At 37.0% G+C, this 19,815-nt stretch overlaps 1 protein-coding gene across 3 annotated transcripts in view; it reads right to left on the bottom strand.

Annotated features, from left to right (window-relative positions):
• The window catches only part of OTOGL (otogelin like), a 189,058-nt gene that overhangs the window by 151,012 nt on the left and 18,231 nt on the right, over positions 1 to 19,815 (bottom strand). For all 3 annotated transcript variants that reach the window (XR_010148372.1, XM_016923914.4, XM_063786933.1), the window contains exons 2-5: positions 8,776 to 8,873; positions 7,397 to 7,436; positions 6,291 to 6,339; positions 640 to 706 (exon numbers count right to left, since the gene is read on the bottom strand). Coding sequence is in view for 2 of the 3 variants with exons in the window: in XM_016923914.4 (XP_016779403.3) it covers positions 640 to 706; positions 6,291 to 6,339; positions 7,397 to 7,436; positions 8,776 to 8,873 (254 nt within the window). In the remaining variant the exon portion in view is untranslated. The remainder of the gene's footprint in view (positions 1 to 639; positions 707 to 6,290; positions 6,340 to 7,396; positions 7,437 to 8,775; positions 8,874 to 19,815) is intronic.

Here is a 19,815-nt window from a genome sequence, read left to right as displayed (position 1 = left end):
ACTTAGTCCATAAATACGGGTAGAAAAAAAATGATGTTTTTCATAAACTTAAATGCAGTTTTTTCCACTAGGTGCACATCTGTATTTGCACTTTATCTTAGATCAACAGTCTTGCATTTTTCTGATGAAGAGATGTTAAATATTTAGATAAACAAATGTATTGCCTTTAAAAATGTATTTACAGTCCTGCTTATTCTCCTGAAAACAAATATCAAATGAAAACTAGTGAGGATCATTGTTATTTTATCCACAACAGTGACAGTTTCTATTTCATAGTTACCACTCAAATTAAATTTCAAACTACCATCAGCATTCTGCTTAATGGAAATGGGGAATTGGTAACAAAAAACAGGGATCAAAGAGCAAGTAATTGATTCACAAAAAAATAGTTTCTTACATCCAGTGACATCTTCCCTGGTCATGCAGTTATCAGGTTTGTCTAAATGTTTGGCCCTGGTTATTCTCAGAAACAATTCAAATTTCTCTAAGAAGTGAACTTAAATTATTACTAAGTATTACTACCATCCTGGCTCACTTTCCTTCATGTGGTATATGGAAACAATAAATACTTGATTCAATATATCCCCCAAAGGGATTTTCTGAGAAAGCAAATATGAAAACCTAAGTATAAACACTGACCTTTTATTTTGCTCTCACCCCAATTAATAGCATCATGGAAAAAGTATCTCGGAGAAGTAGCTTCAAACTTTGAAAGAAAGAAATGAGAATGCAAGACAGTTAAATTATTTAATTCAAGCCAAACATGCAAATTGGCAAATCTAGAAAATAGCTACAAATACAGAAATGATAAAGTGCTGACTTTATATTTTCTGGGGTTATTGAGGCTTATCATTTCCATGAGGCAGAAAGGGTTCCTCTGAGGTTGTGGTTAGAAGACCTGATTCAAGTCTTGGTTTTGCCTCTTACATGACTTTGACAAGTCTATATTTACTTTGTCTGCTCTCTGTTCTGTTCTCACTTCCCATCCTCCCTCCCTTTCCAATCATCCAGTCTTCCCCCAGCCCCCAATCCCTCCACCCACCTCGCAACCTCATGAAAGGAGCCTGGTTGGAGTCTAACCTTTGGAATGATTGACTGCTTTGCCTGCAGACATAGCAATTCTCTGACACTTCCAGGTACAGATAGGTTTGGAAAAAAAAATGCATGGGGCTGACAGACCAACAGACGGTGATGTCCTGCCTGCCTGCACACCAATCGGTAAAGAAAACATCCACAGAAGCATCTGCTCTTTCGGTGCCAGTGTGTTACCTTCAGGCTCCAAAGAGCTGACTGACACTTTAAAGTTCATAGAACATTTTTTTTCTTTCTTTTTTTTTCTTTTCTTTTATTATTATTATACTTTAAGTTTTAGGGTACATGTGCACAACGTGCAGGTTTGTTACATATGTATACATGTGCCATGTTGGTGTGCTGCACCCATTAACTCGTCATTTAGCATTTAAATATATCTTTTTATAGAGCCCAAGGTAGTTCAGAGTAGTGGTAAACAGCATGAATTCTGAATCAAACGAAGCTGGATTAGAATCCTGACTCCATAATTACTTACCCTTAGGCAAGTTTCCTAACCTCTTAGTGCCTCTGTTTACTCATCTGTAAAAGGGGAACAATAATGGCACTTCCCTCGTTGTATAGTTAGGATAATGAATTAAAGCCATGTACGTGAAGCTTACATACATAATGCCTCACACAGAAAATTAGCAAAAAAGAGATTTATGTCAATCAATCTAAGCAATCCAGATGAAATTTTAAGGTTTTTAAAAGATCTATATGGCTAAGTAGCAAATAGTTGTGGCTTACTAAAACTAATCAATTGTGGATTATTATTCCAACTCCATACCAATTGAGTGTATGGGCTGGGGCAATATTCTTTCCAACAGCACTTATATTTCACCAGAATAAACACACCCAAAACTTGCCAAATAATTGTCAAATTAAGTAGCAGATGATATTAGAAAAACTGAAGAAGGGGGAAAGATAAGAAGGATGGGAAAATGAGCCATGTGACTTCAGGAACAGAGTTGTTTCTCAGCAGATTCTAGTCTCCTTTACGTGAAGTTTTATTTTGACATTTTCCATCTCAGTACTTTTTACTTCAACAGGAAAATCTACCCGTGCTATATCATTTTTTTTAAGAGATGGGGTCTCGCTGTGTTTCCTGGGCTGGGCTTAACTCCTGGACTCAAAGCGATCCTCCTGCCTCGGCCTCCTGAGTAGCTGGGACTGCAGGCATGTGCCATCATGTCAGCCCATGCTATATAAAAGACACACTCTCTCACTATTTGAAGATTTCTTTCTAATCTCTTTGCCCCACACAATGGTTTCAAGTTCATTGTCTCCTGTTCTCAATACTCCCAGGTCTTATCCTCACTGTTCAATCTCCCCTTTTTGTTCTTGCCTCTGCCTTCAAACTAAATTAGATGCAACAACAGTCTATGACCTCAATTCCCTCAAGACGGCAAGTCTTATTCTCTCTTCAGCCACATTGCTTCTGGCTGCCTAAATCTAACACAGCCCTGGATATTACTGGACACCAAAACCTTCTTCCTTTGGCTCCAAAATGATTTATGTCTATCCCTTTAATGGAAGCCAATCATCTCTGATACTCACTAAAAGTGTATAATGACTTCTACTCTATAATGACTTCTACCTCATAGGGCCTATCGCCTTGAACAAATTATTCAACCCGCTCAGGTTCAGTTTCCCAATCTATAAAATAAAAGTACCTGCCTCACAGAATTGTGAGGATTCAGTGAAATTATGTGAGTGACGCACCAAGAATAGTGCCAGGCACATAATAAGAGTTGTAAACATGCAGGCCGGGCGCGGTGGCTCACACCTATAATCCCAGCACTTTGGGAGGCCGTGGTGGGTGGATCTCCTGAGGTCAGGAGTTCAAGACCAGCCTGACCAACATGGTGAAACCCCATCTCTACTAAAAATACAGAAAATTAGCCAGGGTTTGTGGTATGTGCCTATAATCCCAGTACTCAGGAGGCTAAGGCAGGAGAATAGCTTGAACCCAGGAGGCGGAGGTTGCAGTGAGCGGAGATCAGGCCATTGCACTCCAGCCTGGGCAAGAAGAGCAAAACTCTCTCTCAAAAAAAAAAAAAAAAAAGACTTGTAAACATGCTACCTGTTTTTATTATTAGGCAAAAACTGAAAACATTGGATAACACGAGCAAGATAAAAATATATAATTTGTTTTTTGCTCCATATCCTTTGACCTAACTCAATCCACATCTCCTTTATGGAAATTAGAATGACTCCCTAGCCCACCACCTCTCTGGCTACAACAACATCCTATTTATCCAGCATCCCATACATCATAATACATTTCACCAAGGCTAAAGTGTGACTTGCAGATTTTATTTATTTATTTATTGACATATTTGAACTCAGAATGGCATCTTACATTTATAATTGGAGCATATTTATTTTTTATGTCATATAAATAATGGTAAATGATTGAGGTTGTCTTGGATTCAATGAACCAATTGCACAGAAATGACTTCTTCATAAGCCTACCTCCGTAACAGATGGAGTTTCTAGATAACAGGCACTGCTATTCTTGTTTATATCTCACTGTCCTTGGTATGTCATCAACAAATACCAACTGAACTGAAAAAAGAGACATGGTTCAAATGGGAATCTGTCTCCCAAGGGTGTCTAGAGCCACGACTGCAGCAGACTTTGTTGATGCCTCTCTCCACCTCCTCTCAGCCCACCTCTGAATTCACCTTGGAATTCATCTGGATTTCTGTGCACTCTGAAAGCCTCCAACTTCAGCACTAGCTTCTTTCTGTCTTTGCCTGAGGGCAGAGTCCAAGCAGAAAAGACTATAGAAAGTGCCTTCCTGGAGATTTTAGGCTCTCCAGAGGTTTTCCTCAACCTAGAAATTATTCTAGGACACATTCTACATGGTTCTTCAGAAAGTCTCCAATAAGACTGAGCTCCAGCTGCCTACAGCAGAAAGCCCCTCATTAATGCACCCCATATTTTATTTTCTCCCTTCTTCAAATCATTTTCCTTTCTCCTTTATTTGTACACTTTCCAAATAAATGACCTGCACCTAAGTCTATGTCTTAGGGCCTGCTTTCAGGAAAGGAACTTTTGGAATGTAATGCCAATGCAAAAAAGTCCCAGGCAGTAGGTGCTTGTATTCATATGACTGATAAGAGGACAGCCCACCCTTCCTCCTTCCTGATTACATCTCCACAGGACGGAGAGAGGCCCAGGGAAATACAGTCTTTAGATGGGAAATCACTGCACTATTTACAGAAGTCTGCGTTTACCCTTTCTTGCTCACCTCATTGCCAACATATTTCTAAGTCCTTATTTGCGCACTTATCTACCCATTGGTGCTCTGTTTTCCTAGAGCAGAAGAGTGAATGTATGGATAAGAATGGCCTTGTAACACATGAAATTCCAATTCTAAACAGCTCAGTGCAAGATTATGACCTCATTGCCCCCTCTTCTTTTAAAAATTGTTCAGAAAATAAGTGATTTTGACACATGTTTTCTAGCCTTAGGAAGCAGTACAAGTCTCCTGCTCTTCATTCTCACTAAAAGGGAGTAAAGTATACAAATGCTGAAAACATCTAAATGGACAACAGTATAACCCCAATTTGACACTTAAGTATATCAGTACACAAAACACTCTTTTTAAGAAAAATAAAATGTATTTCCATTCCATAGACAACCCTTTGCCTATTCTGGCGTCAGAGGTGCTCCAACCAGAGTGGTTCCACCTTGAATAGGGGCTGGGTAAAATGAGTCTGAGATCTGCTGGGCTGCATTCCCAAGAGGTTAGGCATTCTTCGTCACAGGATGAGATAAGAGGTCAGCAGGACTGGCATCACAAGATACAGGTCATAAAGACCCTGCAGCAAAGAAACCGGCCCAATCCTGCCAAAACCAAGATGGCAATGAAAGTAACCTCTGGTTGTCCTCACTGCTCATTATACTCTAGTTATAATGCATTAACATGCTAAAAGACACTCCCACCAACGCCATGACAGTTTACAAATGCCCTGGCAACATCCAGAAGTTACCCTATATAGTCTAAAAGGAAGAGGACCTCTTATTTCTGGGAAATTCCTGTCCCTTTCCTGGAAAAGTCATGAATAATTCACCTCTTGTTTAGCATATGATCAGAAATAACTACAAGTATACTCAGTCAAGCAGCTTATGCTGCTGCTCTGCCTATGGAGTAGCCATTCTTTCATTCCTTTACCTTCTTAATAAACTTGCTTTCACTTTACTCTGTGGACTTGCCCCAAATTCTTTCTTGCATGAGAACCAAGAACCCTCTCTTGGGATCTGGGTCAGGACCCCTTTCCAGTAACAATGGAACAAAAAAAAGGTCTCTACTCTTGATAAGAATAAATCAGTTCTGTCTTCTAACCAGACACAACAGCATATCAGATCTGTCTTTATTTAACTACTAATTATCTTCAATTAACACTATAAAATACACAAATTCAGACATCTATCACAAAACGCTAATAAAAACTATTTGCAATTCAACATTTAACAAAGGCTTCCTTGAATATTCAAGCTGTCTGCTACATAAATACTCAAATCATATTCCTTTTCAAAGAAATGCCTTTACTAAGTTAGGATTCTGTATTTTACCATCCATCTTTTATAGAGAAATATTTTTAAACCCATCCATTTGAGCATTCCAACCAGTTTGAAGAAATTGCAATTATCCTTCATATAAAGGCACCCGGGCAAGAAGGTCTCCTCAAAAGCAGTGCTACGCTGCCCCTCCAAAAAAAAGTTACCTATTCAGAGACACCCACAATTTAGATTTATCAGACATTATAAAAACTTTCTGTCAGGACATTAGGACATATCTGATGCCTTTTTGCAGTATTTAACTCACATTATTTACACCTTTTTCGGCCCCTTTTTCCATGTACATTATACTGTTGTCATTGTCCTAACTGATATTGTGCTTAATTTTTAAACTACTTCTAATTTTCTGGCAAGGGCATGGAATTAAACGCCTCAAGCCTGTTAGTAGGTAACGGAGCTGAATAGCAAAAAAAAAATGTATTTTATTCCAAACAAGTCGATGTGACCTAAGTATGAATTCGATGGTCGTAGAAAAGCAATAGAGGTTACTTTGCTTCTTCCTCCTCCTTCCTGTCTTGTTCTTAGCATTTTATTCCCCTCCACAAAGGTCTCATTGTTGAAGTGACAGCAGAGACCAAAACAGAATGGATTATTTCTCTGCCTCTCTCTCCACCTGAAGCATAACCTACCTGTGCTGCTAAAAGAGCTCTTTTCTGTCGATTTTCATTAAACCCGTTTCTGGAAGAAAACAAAAAGAACTTGTACAGTCAAAGGCCCCTAGGCAACCTGAACAAGCCTTTCCCAAGAGAGAGCTGGTGTTTTCCTCCTGATTTCCATCACTTTATCAAAGAGGTCTTTCTTGGTTTAACATTTAAAAAGTCCTCCCTCCCCTTTCTGGAGGGGTTAGATTTGGGTGGTGGTGCTGTCTCATTTTACAAAATTCAGGAGTGTCCCCAAATTTCTCCAGTCTTTGATGTAAACTGAATATTAGGAAGGAACTTTGAGATGGAAAAATAAACAAAATAGTGTAACATTGTAGCACCAACCCTTGCAATATTTTCTCCACATGACTTTGCAAATCTAGTGAGGTCAGTATTTGTACCTTCCCTTTGTTCAAAGAGTACTTAATTCTCTCCTGTGCTATGTCATAAAGGGCAAGTTAACATTAATGTAAGTAAAAACATCAAATTGCAATTTATCAAAATCAAATGGCTAATAATTCACTAAGGCATATATTTGCTTTATAATGTTTTCTGTTTTGTGTTATATTTATCAATAAACATTTTATTTTTAAAAAATCAAATGGTGAATAGAATTCTGCTTTTCATTAAGCAGATCAGTTTAGTCCAAAAAATGATTTTCATTATTTACTGCTAAAACACTTTTTTATTTTTATCATTAAAAACTGTTACTCTGCTAAAAATGAACATAATACATTTGTTATCAATAATGTATATTAATAATAATGTAAAGGATAATATTATGGAATATAACTTTTTTTTACAAACTTTTGAAATGAAAGTAATATCTTTTTAGTACCAACAGTCATCAAAGACTCCTCTTATAATTAAAATGAAAAGAAATACTTTGTAATTAAAAGGAAATATTTTCATAAATAAGGAAATGAATGCTAGATCATTTTTAGTCTGCAGAAATGTTTTTTAAAGTATATTTCATGCTTTTTTGTAAAACACTTCACTTATTTTTTTCAAAAGCAGATATAGTTTCCTGCTGAGGTTTGCTCATTCCCATTAACTTTATGTTTTAGAGGACATGAAGAACAAGAAATACTCACTTTGATGTTCCCATCAATATAGACGATGCACAAACATATTCTGCCAGAGACAAATATATAAGAATGAAAAAAAATTATCCAAATATATTGGCTACATGTTCCAGTTGTTTAAAAGAACATTTTAACCTAAATTCTAAAATTCTGATTGAAGTTTGCTGTTATTTTTGCATTTTTAGAGGGATTTGACCAGCAAATTTCTTGTGAGACACTGAATGACTGATAAGCTAAAAAGAAAGGGCAGTGTACATGGATTTACACAGAGACACCATGCAATTGAACAGACACTAGCCTTGGAATCAGAGTTCCAAGTTTTAGTTCTAGTCCTACCACTTACTATATGCCAAGCTTAAACAAAATGCCAAGCACACCATAAAATGATGGTGTTGGACAAGTTATCTACAAAGTCTCCTCAGCTCTCAAGATTCTGTGACATCGTTCTCCTTGGGGTTTCAGTCACAACTGGAATTGGAAAATAGCACCTTTGACCTCTGTGGTCTTTTATACTTAAGCAATTTCTCCAATTTCCCCTACAAGCTCCAAAGCATACAGACCTTTACAGGGATTAAAAATCAACAACTGAAAATAAATCAATTCTTTCCCCATTTTGTTAGGTGTGATAAAGTGCTTATCTATTAAAAATATATAATATGTATTTCATGAATTTAAAATACTCCAAGAAAAAATGTGTAACAGGGTAAAACTAGTTCCACAAAATGCTGATAGTTATGGAACTGGGTGAAGGCACGTGAAGGTGTGTTATGTCATTTTAATTTTGTGCATGTTTATAAGCTTTCCATAATAAAAAAAATCAAATAGCAAGAAAATTTATTAATAAAATTACCATAAAAATAATTAAAATCAATTTTTAGACCCAGATGTTAGTTATTTTTAAACATTTTTTTACTATTCTTTGGGTTGATGGCATGAAGAAAGTTTAAGTACTCAACTGCTCTTAGTTTATTATAAAATTTCAAATGTTTAAATTGCAAATAGACAATTATTTTAAATCATCTTTTAGAAGAAAAAAGTTAGAATCAGAGCTTCTTCTAATACAATTGCATATCATGATAAAAGCATGATTTTTAACCAGTCATTTAAAAAAGATTCAAGAAATGAAAACTAAAAGGTTCTAGTACAATTGCATATCATAATAAAAGCATGATTTTTAACTAGCCATTTTGCAAAGACTCAAAAAATGAAAACCAAAAGGTCCAAATTATCTACATTATTAAGAATTTTTTAAAAGGTGATCTGAGTATCATTTAGTACAATTCATTCTAATGACTTCAAAGTGCTTTATAAGGGAAAACTATTTGTATAAATCGTAAGAGAAACAAAAATACAATAAATTAACATAAAAATTTAATCTGAGTTCTTACCTTGTAATGAAAACAGCAGTACATGAAGCAAGAATATACTCCAAGGTATCATTAAATTGAGTTTTCTTACAATGTTCATTTCAGTGTAGCCTTTCTCCCTGAAATGTAACCAAATTGATGGTCTTTATTATGATGGCATCTTAGAAGTATGCATATTTGTAGGGTACTCAAATTCTAATAAATATAGCTATGTAATAAAGTAATTCAAAAAGGAATTCCAGGCTTTCCAACTACATACAGCATCTGAAGCTTTAGAACTTGCAGGCAACCCTTTGGCTGAGTCTCTCATTTGTGATGCATGGCAGCTTCTTACCTGAGCCCGTATTAATTACACCCACACCTGCACATCATAGGCCTTTTTAGCCTATATCAACCTTTTACCTTCTCAAGACAGCAGCATTAAAATAAAAAGAAATATCTCTTGATATCTCCTGAAGCCACAAGAGATAACCATTATTCCTAATGGTTGATCTAATCTTTGCATTTTAGAATTTTATTCATAAAATAATTACTGTCCTTTGAAAAAGGGTGAAATAAAACCCTGTCAATCTTTCCTAGAATGTCTACATGTTCTTGAATAATTAAAAGTTTTCTTTAGGAATTAAAAAGTACACTAAAACTATGTGCATCTATTTTCAAGTCCCATTACAGTATAGTTTAACTTGACATGTTCATGGGCCCACAGATATTTCTGTTAAACATCCTGCAACAAAAGTAGCAATTTTTAAAAAAAGATAATATTCTATACTTGACTTTGAAAAGAAAATAAAGTAACTCACCCAGCCCTGAAAACTTTCCCTTCACACCCTGTTTTTCCATCCTCTGTGACAAATACCCAATTAAACAACAGACTTATTATTTCAGCAATAGGGGCACTATTCTTTAACAGGGATTGACTGCTTACATTGGCATGAGAAAAGAGCTCTAATATGTCATAATGAAATTTATAGATCTGAGCCCCACACCTTAGTGAAAACCATGCTTATATAGTGGGTGCACATTTCTACAGCAGATCCCATGAGTTAACTGCACTGTTATCAAAGTCATTTAACAGACCAGTGTGCAGTAGTAAGGAATGTCTAACCACACAGAAGTACTTTATGAAACAAAAAGGCACAGCAGTTGTTAATATCCTGTTGTACCCAGACAACTCTCCTGCAATGACTTCTGAGTCTTTTCTATTAAGTATTCTTGACATCTTAACTAATGTTACATGGTCCAACATTCATTATATAAACAGTTTCCTGTTTGTGTTCCAAATCCAATAATCATTTACTCTTGCTCTAGATGACCGTAATTCCTTTCCATTGCTGAAATAATAGCTAATTCCATGAGCCAATAGATGTTTGTCTATAAAGGAAAAAGCTTAAGCATGAAAATACATCCAAATTTCACAAAAATTATAAAGTAGTTATGTGACTGTCCCCCCTCCAGCACACACACATGTACACACACATTCACATTCATTTTGAATTTTTAATGAATAGGTTTAATTAATTGAAGTACAGTATGTGTTTAATATTATTTATTAAAAGGTTACTAGTCTCTTACTCTTGAACTAATTAGACAATCATATAAATCTAACATAATTAACTTATGTTTAATTACATTCCAAATATTGGTTCAAAAATATATATTTACTCAACCACAGGCAAAACTATAAAATATTTTAGATTCTTAAGAATATGTGACTACAAAGTAAATTAAAAGACTAAGGTTGAAATCTGTTTAGAAGACAATACTTTTCCCCAACAAAATATTTTTAATTAAGGGAATTAGTTTATGCAGAATGTTTATTGACTTTTTCTGGAAAGAGTTGAAATGTACATAACCAATATGCATTACTAAGTCCACTCCTTATTTCATAATAGTTTCTCTTGCCTTCACAGTTTCCCATATAACTTAACCTACAATATGAAAAATCTATAAATCATACTTCAGGATTATTTTTCCTAATCTAGTAACTGTTTGACTTTTTGCTTGACTTAAAAATTTCCAAAAGTCAGGGCTGGGTGTGGTGGCTCAGGCCTGTAATCCCAGCACTTTGGGAGGCCGAGCCAGGGGGATCACCTGAGGTTGGGAGTTTGAGACCAGCCTGACCAACATGGAGAAACCCCGTCTCTACTAAAAATACAAAACAAAATAGCTGGGAGTGGTGGCGCATACCTGTAATCCCAGCTACTTAGGAGGCTGAGGCAGGAGAATCGCTTGAACCTGGGAGGCGGAGCTTGCAGTGAGCAGAGATCGCACCATTGCACTCCAGCCTGGGCAACAAGAGTAAAACTCCATATCAAAGAAAAAAAAAATTCCAAAAATAACAGCCATATGGAAAAATCTCAAGCATAAACCAAAGTTAAATTTTACAGTTCAATAAAATAAACATTTTATAATAGTTATTTCTAACACTACTAGAACTTGGTAAAAAAAAAGTTAGTAAGCAGCAATGTAAAGTCATGTGAAAATTATGTGTTTCTGATACAAACTTTGGTATTTGTATGTATTTAATTAAAATGTAGTAACTCTGAACTTTTCATCTCAAGTTTCATATAGTATCTTTAAAGTTTTTATTCAAAAGCATCACAGTCATTTTCACTGAATAAAGTTGAAAAGTTCAAGCCTGTATTATTTGATGTTTTGATGACTATTTTTCTGTTTTGAACTATATGTATTTAAAAACTGTTAAGTGGTTTTGTCTGGTAGAATTTGACCAGGCACAGTGGCTCACGCCTGTAGTCCCAGCACTTTGGGAGGGAGCACTTCAGCTCAGAAGTTTAAGATTAGCCTGGACAACATGATGAAACTCTGCCTCTCCAAAAAAAAAAAAAAAAAAAAAAAATACAAAACAATTAGCTGGCCATAGTAGCATGCTCCTGTAGTCCCAGCTACTATGGAGGCTGAGGTGGAAGGATCGTTTGAGCCCAGGAGGTCGAGGTTGCCATGAACTGAGGTCACACCACTGCACTCCAGCCTGGCAACAGAGCAAGACCCTGTCTCGAAAAATAAAGAAAAAAATAGTAGAATTTGTAAGAGGAAGCCTCAGGGTTGTTACTATTTTATAGATAGAGCAAGCTTTGGTGTATGTCTTCTCTCTGCTCCTCTTCCATCCAGGCTTATAGCAGGAAAAATGTTAGAAAAGGAGAATGAACAATGGCAAAGAGAACAATAACAAAAATCCCAAGTCCTTTTTCAACTAACTACATTATGAACTCGATATATGAAATGGTAGCCTGCATGAAAATAAGCAAAACATTTTTTTTTTCATGTGTTTTTTGGCTGCATAAATGTCTTCTTTTGAGAAGTGCCTGTTCATGTCCTTCGCCCACTTTTTGATGGGGTTGTTTGTTTTTTTCTTGTAAATTTGTTTGAGTTCACTGTAGATTCTGGATATTAGCCCTTTGTCAGATGAGTAGGTTGCGAAAATTTTCTCCCATGTTGTAGGTTGCCTATTCACTCTGATGGTAGTTTCTTTTGCTGTGCAGAAGCTCTTTAGTTTAATTAGATCCCATTTGTCAATTTTGTCTTTTGTTGCCATTGCTTTTGGTGTTTTGGACATGAAGTCCTTGCCCACGCCTATGTCCTGAATGGTAATGCCTAGGTTTTCTTCCAGGGTTTTTATGGTTTTAGGTCTAACGTTTAAATCTTTAATCCATCTTGAATTGATTTTTGTATAAGGTGTAAGGAAGGGATCCAGTTTCAGCTTTCTACATATGGCTAGCCAGTTTTCCCAGCACCATTTATTAAATAGGGAATCCTTTCCCCATTGCTTGTTTTTCTCAGGTTTGTCAAAGATCAGATAGTTGTAGGTAAGCGGCATTATTTCTGAGGGCTCTGTTCTGTTCCATTGATCTATATTTCTGTTTTGGTACCAGTACCATGCTGTTTTGGTTACTGTAGCCTTGTAGTATAGTTTGAAGTCAGGTAGTGTGATGCCTCCAGCTTTGTTCTTTTGGCTTAGGATTGACTTGGCGATGCGGGCTCTCTTTTGGTTCCATATGAACTTTGAAGTAGTTTTTTCCAATTCTGTGAAGAAAGTCATTGGTAGCTTGATGGGGATGGCATTGAATCTGTAAATTACCTTGGGCAGTATGGCCATTTTCACGATATTGATTCTTCCTACCCATGAGCAAGGAATGTTCTTCCATTTGTTTGTATCCTCTTTTATTTCCTTGAGCAGTGGTTTGTAGTTCTCCTTGAAGAGGTGCTTCACATCCCTTGTAAGTTGGATTCCTAGGTATTTTATTCTCTTTGAAGCAATTGTGAATGGGAGTTCACTCATGATTTGGCTCTCTGTTTGTCTGTTGTTGGCCATCAGAGAAATGCAAATCAAAACCACTATGAGATATCATCTCACCCCAGTTAGAATGGCAATCATTAAAAAGTCAGGAAACAACAGGTGCTGGAGAGGATGTGGAGAAATAGGAACACTTTTACACTGTTGGTGGGACTGTAAACTAGTTCAACCATTGTGGAAGTCAGTGTGGCGATTCCTCAGGGATCTAGAACTAGAAATACCATTTGACCCAGCCATCCCATTACTGGGTATATACCCAAATGACTATAAATCATGCTGCTATAAAGACACATGCACACGTATGTTTATTGCGGCATTATTCACAATAGCAAAGACTTGGAACCAACCCAAATGTCCAACAATGATAGACTGGATTAAGAAAATGTGGCACATATACACCATGGAATACTATGCAGCCATAAAAAATGATGAGTTCATATCCTTTGTAGGGACATGGATGAAATTGGAAACCATCATTCTCAGTAAACTATCGCAAGAACAAAAAACCAAACACCGCATATTCTCACTCATAGGTGGGAATTGAACAATGAGATCACATGGACACAGGAAGGGGAATATCATACTCTGGGGACTGTGGTGGGGAGGGGGGAGGGATAGCATTGGGAGATATACCTAATGCTAGATGACGAGTTAGTGGGTGCAGCACACCAGCATGGCACATGTATACATATGTAACTAACCTGCACAATGTGCACATGTACCCTAAAACTTAAAGTATAATAAAAAATAAATAAAAATAAAAATAAAAATAAAAAGAAAATAAGCAAAACAGACTTCCTTAAATAGCTGCAATAGAAGAGAGTTTAGATGAAAGATTAGACTCAGAGCCACAAAACACAGAATTTATGACTGTTGCTACATGTAATTATTACTGTCAAAATGTAATTGACAGCTTTTATATTTCATTCCACCCTGACAAAAGAACTTTGGCAAAAAGTAAGCCAGCCACCAGCTTGTGAAGTGATATTAAGTTCATAAGAAGTCTGAGACAACTACATAATGCAAGCAATAAACAGTTCCCTTTCTGCTACAAAAGCACTGCACATTTTCCCACATGGAATATGATCTTTAGAAAGTGACACCTGACAGCCTATTGGCCTCAACCCAACACATTAAAACAACTGGCAAGAATGGGAAAATTTTTATTGAGGAGTATATATGTCAATGATAATAATGGGATATTTGTAATGAAGCTCATCATTTTTGAGGAAAGTTAATTTCTTTGGTGATTTACATAACACTCATTTTTCATCAATTGACAACAAATTTAAAGTAGATAACATTTGACTCCCGTAATATCACATTCTGCTAGTGAAATGCAAATACTCTTTACTTGTGTTACTAAACCTAACACATTTCAAGTTCATAGATTTTATCCAGAATTTATGTTATCATTTGAGCCAGCAAATAGAATCCTGTATCTTTAAAATGATGTTTGCCACTCTGAATGTAACTGTCTTATCACAATATAGTTTGTAGTATTCTATTTATGCTTTCTGGATGTGTGTTGCTTGGCAGTTTCTGGGATGTTTCATAAAATTTTAGAAGTGGCATCTATCTTACCTTTTCTGAGTAAGGATATGATTATATTTCATAAGCAGTATCTGTGTTGGTCGTGATTTCAATTTAACACTCATCCCCAGAAGTTAATGTGTTATGTTTTATAGCGACATTTGTTTTTCAACTTGCTGTGATGCCGTTGATTTGTAATATCTAATTGATACCTTGAAAGAAGTAATGTTTCTTCAACTAAAGTTTTCTCTTGTCAACATTTTAGCATCGAGTTCAGTTTCTGCAGCTATCTTCATTCTCTGAACTACTACAACACTTTGCACTTGTACCATATAGTGAAAATATTAATGTAAGGCACTATTTAATACCATAAAGTTGGTTTCTCATGCTTTGAATTCCTTTATATCTTCAATAATTTTTATGTACTTACTTTAGAGTTGTTGAGAAAGAATGTTATTTCAATTTTTTAGTGGCAGTAGGGGTGGTTCTAATCTTGTTGTTTGTTGTTCGTTTCTCTCACTTAGGATAGATGACTTCATGGATTTTGTAATTTTGAATTTGGGGTCCATGTCTGGCAGGACATTTTATATGGGAATCCTTTACCACCAAAGTTGAGGATGTTCCCCTCCAGAAAAGATTTTGTACCAACTTCTGCCAAGTCCTCCAGGAAGTTTCACATTAATTTCTCAGCTTAAGGGTTCACAGACCACAGAATATAAATTCAAATCCCAAACATAAAGTAAAGTAAAACCAAGTCCAGTTTCTGTTTTGTTTCTGGTCTCTGGTAATATTCCTTACATTCTAGTGAACTTATTCAACCATTTACATGGTTGACTATTTTATTAAATTCCGTACTTCCAAGTACTTTATACTTGGAAGATTTTTATATCATGTAATCTGCCATATTATTAAAACCAAACCACCAAGCATCAAAAATTACATGCTTTTATTTTCTAGGTTACTTTATATATTTTCTTTCTTACTTTTTCAACTTAATTACAACTTACTTAGCTTACTTACAAACAAACGTTCTTCAAAATAAATAACTGTAAATTTGTAAAGAAAGCGTGCTATACTTGGATCCAATTATTTAAACTATAAAACAAAACCTGTCAAATCCCAAAATGTCATGATTGGATGACTTCATACAACACCAAGGTTCCAAATCAGACACCTGGCAATCTGATTTATGACGAGAGCCACTGGAGTGTCAAACGTTAGCCTATCATCTTCTGCTTCCCCTATATTGGCAAGATTGATATGGAAAACTGCCTTTGGAGATATGGCATTACTGTGATATTCAACACAGCACAAATCAGTATGAAAACATAACTTAGAAGGAACTATGCCCTTTGTTTGAATTGAGAGTCAAAAAAAGCTTGATCAGCCCATAAAAAAGGTTTCCCCTTTATCTTGACATGACCTCTTCCCATATCCCCAGCTTGAATTAGAGTCTTACTGAGTTACATGCAAAATTGTTATCATTATCTCCCAAAAGCTGCAGTGAAAATATACTAGTTCCCTTGGAAGGTTTTCTTCAGTCTTCTCTTCTAACAAGATAAGCTTATCAGCTTTACTGAGAATGCAGAGGTGATTCTTAAACTTTGGTGTGTGTAAGAATTACCTAGCGAACCTATTAGAAGCACAGATTCCCAAACCATCCTTCACGGCATCTCATATTTTCTCATCAAGTCTAAGGGGTTTAGGCATCTGCATTATGATAAAAAGAGAATCTAGCTTCTTGAGAAAATTAAATACTAGTTCATTCTAGTAAGAAAAAGAAGTCCAGGCAAATTACAAATGTGAGAGTGCTGACAGATTCCACTGGAGGGGAAAGAAACAGAGGATGGAAAAATCTCACTACCTGCTACTGAGCAGTTTCCCGTTCAGGAAAATGAAGTAGATGTGTTATTTAATTTTGGTACTCTTACCTCGCTCTTTATGCAAAGAAACTCCTCCCACTCACAGCCTCTGTTCCATTGGCAACACATCTTTATGACCCTCACTATGATTGGTGGAATAATGGTGCTGCCCTCAACCCCCTCAACAAAGATGTCTGTGTCTTAATTTCCAGAATCTGTGAATTTTACTTAACATAACAAAACAGCCTTTGCAGATATGATTAAGGATTTCAAGATGGGGAGATTATCCTGGATTATAAGTGTGGGCCAGATAAAGGGTCCTTATAAGTGAAAAAAAAAATTTGAAGATGGAAAAAGCAGTCAGAAATGAGGCATACAGCTTCTAGAAGCTAGAAAAGGCAAAAACAGATTCTCCACTACAGCTTCCAGACAAATACAGTCCTGCCAACCTCTTGATGTTAGCCCAGTGAAACCTATTTCAGCCTCCTGGTATCCAGATCTATAAGATAATTTTCCATTGTTTTAAGCTATTAAATTTGTGATAATTTGTTACAGCAGCAAAGAAAATGAATGCATTCACACTCTGGCCACCAGGAATAGGCACTTGATGCTAAGCAAAATAACATATTAGTAGTCCTAACACTTATCTAATTCTCATTCTCAGGTATTGAAATGTAAATCACAGGGATAAAGGTCATGTGTTGACATAAGGTTGTGGGCCCTGGAGCTTTGTGGTCCAGCAGAAGTGGAGATGGCAACTATTTTTTAGTCATGTGCATGCTATTAAATAACCAAAAAAAGAGCTATTCTGCAGAAAGAAGTAGGAGAATGGAGCAGATGTTCAGAAGGAAGCAAAGACAAGCGGTGGTTTCCATGACTACCTCTATCCAGTAACTCTTGGTTCTGTCTCTCTGGAGAAACCTGACTAATAACATGTCCTTCTGCTGAGGGGTACTATGAATTAGATGGGGGTCTACTACTCCAAGGTTCCCAAATCATCCATTTAGACATAGAAAAAAATGGAGAATTGGAATGTATACATGCAAAAAAATAAAGGTACATTTTCCCAGAAAAACCTCCTTGAAAGATACCAGACAGGCTGGGCGCGGTGGCTCAGGCCTGTAATCCCAGCACTTTGGGAGGCCAAGGCAGGCGGATCACCTGTGGTCAGGAGTTTGAGACCAGCCTGGCCAACATGGTGAAACCCAGTCTCTACTAAGAATACAAAAAAATTAGCCAGGCGTGGTGTCGATTGCCTGTAATCCCAGCTACTCGGGAGGCTGAGGCACGAGAATTGCTTGAACCTGGGAGGTGGAGGTTGCAGTGAGCTGAGATCACACCATTGCACTCCAGCCTGGGCAACAGAGTGAGACTCCATCTCAAAAAAAAAAAAATTAAAGAAAAGATACTAGACAAGAGGACAGATAAAGGTTGTAAGTGAAAACCCGAACAGGAACAGAAATGTAGTGCTGTGAAGTGATCTCAATACCACCAAGCCTTCTGCTGAGTCCAGCTTACTCTTCTGCTATGAGGAGTCAGAACCAAGAGAACCTGTGAGTTAGATTTCTATTAAGTGCTCTATTGGTGGGAGTCAGGGAAACTTCAATGACACAGGGAAGTTCTGACAGGATTGGAGATCTGTCAGGCTCTTTTTGGCACTGAGTGGCTTCAGGATAAAAGCATTCATTTAAGAATCAGATGGTAGAATGCAGACAGCAGCAGGCAGGAATGCTTTTGGATTGATTAGGTTATTATTCCCAGTTCCTCATTCATTGCCTCCCTGACATAGAATTATAGATATGCCTTTGCTCTTCTAGGTACCTTTATTATACCTCCTAGTGAGGTAGAAAAATTATATTTTCCCTGCTTGTTGATGTTTGAATTGGCCAACTGACTTTCTCTGGCCAGTGTAATGATAGCAGGCATAACTTCTGCAGAGGCTTGCTATGTGATTGAGAGTTTTGGATGGTTCTCTTTCATTTATGAAATCCGTTAGAAGTATATGTCCTGGGTAGCCACTAGTGCAGGAGAATGAGGAAACATGTGGAGAGGACTCTAATGGGGTTTGGATGTTTGTCCCCTCCAAAATCATGTTTAAATGTGACCTCCAATGTTGGATGCAGGGCCTAGTCAGAATTGTTTGGGTCATGGGGAACAGACCCTTCATGAATCACTTTGTGCCCTCCCTGTGGTAACGAGTTACCGTGAGATCTGGTTGCTAAAAGGTGTCTCGCATCTCCCCACCTCGCTCTCTTGCTCCCTCTCTCGCTATGTGACAGTCCTGCTCCCCCTACATCTTCCATCATGATTGGAAGCTTCCTGAGGCCCTCACCAGAAGCAGATACTGGCACCACACTTCTTGTACAGCCTGAAAAACCAAGAGCGAAATAAGCCTCTTTTCTTTGTAAATTACCCAGTCTCAGGTATTCCTTTATAAAAATGCAAAACAGACCAACAAAGACTCCAACCAGAAACAACCTCAAAGAGGTTTCTTTGGCAAGAAAAATAATTCCCCAGGCCTAGAAGAAAGCATCCAGTTCCACTTGCCTCCATAGGTTATGCCTAAGGGCTACTACCTCTGGGAAAACAGATGGGAGGTGCCACAGGGTTGTGGCATCTCTACAGGCAAAGGGGCACCAATACCTACTGTATTTTTCCACCAGAGCAAAGCTATTTCTTGCTTCTCTTCTAGATTAAATTTAAACATTATCCTTTTGGTGTAGGCGTCCTCCATTGCCAAAGTGTTCAGCCTTCTCTGTGATGTAGATCATTCATACCACTGCCATTTTTCTCATCATAGTATATTATATATTTATTTCTGTATGAGTCTATCTTACCTGCTATGAATTTTTGAGGGCATGACACACATTATAATATCTTCTTTTCCTCATTACTGAACACAGTATTTCAAAAATATTTGTTGACTGAACAAATTAATGTATGCCTCTGCTGTAAGACCCTGGGGAAAGCAGAGTTATCAAAGCCTCTTCTTGCTCAGTGTTTTTGTGCATGGCCTCAATCCAATAGACGAAGCTAACTCCTCCATGTGGATGAATCTAAGCATTGCCCTCCACAGGTCAAGCTAATATATTTGAGCTTGTAAAATGACATCTCCCAAGTTCACAAGCCAAGGGCTCAAGGAGTCTTGGATGAGGGTTCTCAATCATTGAAAAATATCTATTCATTTGTATTATGAATTCAGGTTGCAGTTACAATAGCTTTGAAGATGAAGGAGAAGGGGAGTACAAAAGCAATGGACAAAATCACAGGAATTGCTTCATAGAGAAAAGTGGAACATTAAATATCCCCTCCTTACCTTTCCTTGTTTCTCCATAGTCACACTTACTTGTGGAC

The sequence above is a fragment of the Pan troglodytes genome, chromosome 10 (genome assembly GCF_028858775.2).
Source record: "Pan troglodytes isolate AG18354 chromosome 10, NHGRI_mPanTro3-v2.0_pri, whole genome shotgun sequence".
Lineage (NCBI taxonomy): Eukaryota > Metazoa > Chordata > Mammalia > Primates > Hominidae > Pan > Pan troglodytes.
Note: the sequence above shows the minus strand (reverse complement) of the source record. Positions and strands in the feature narration are given on the sequence as shown.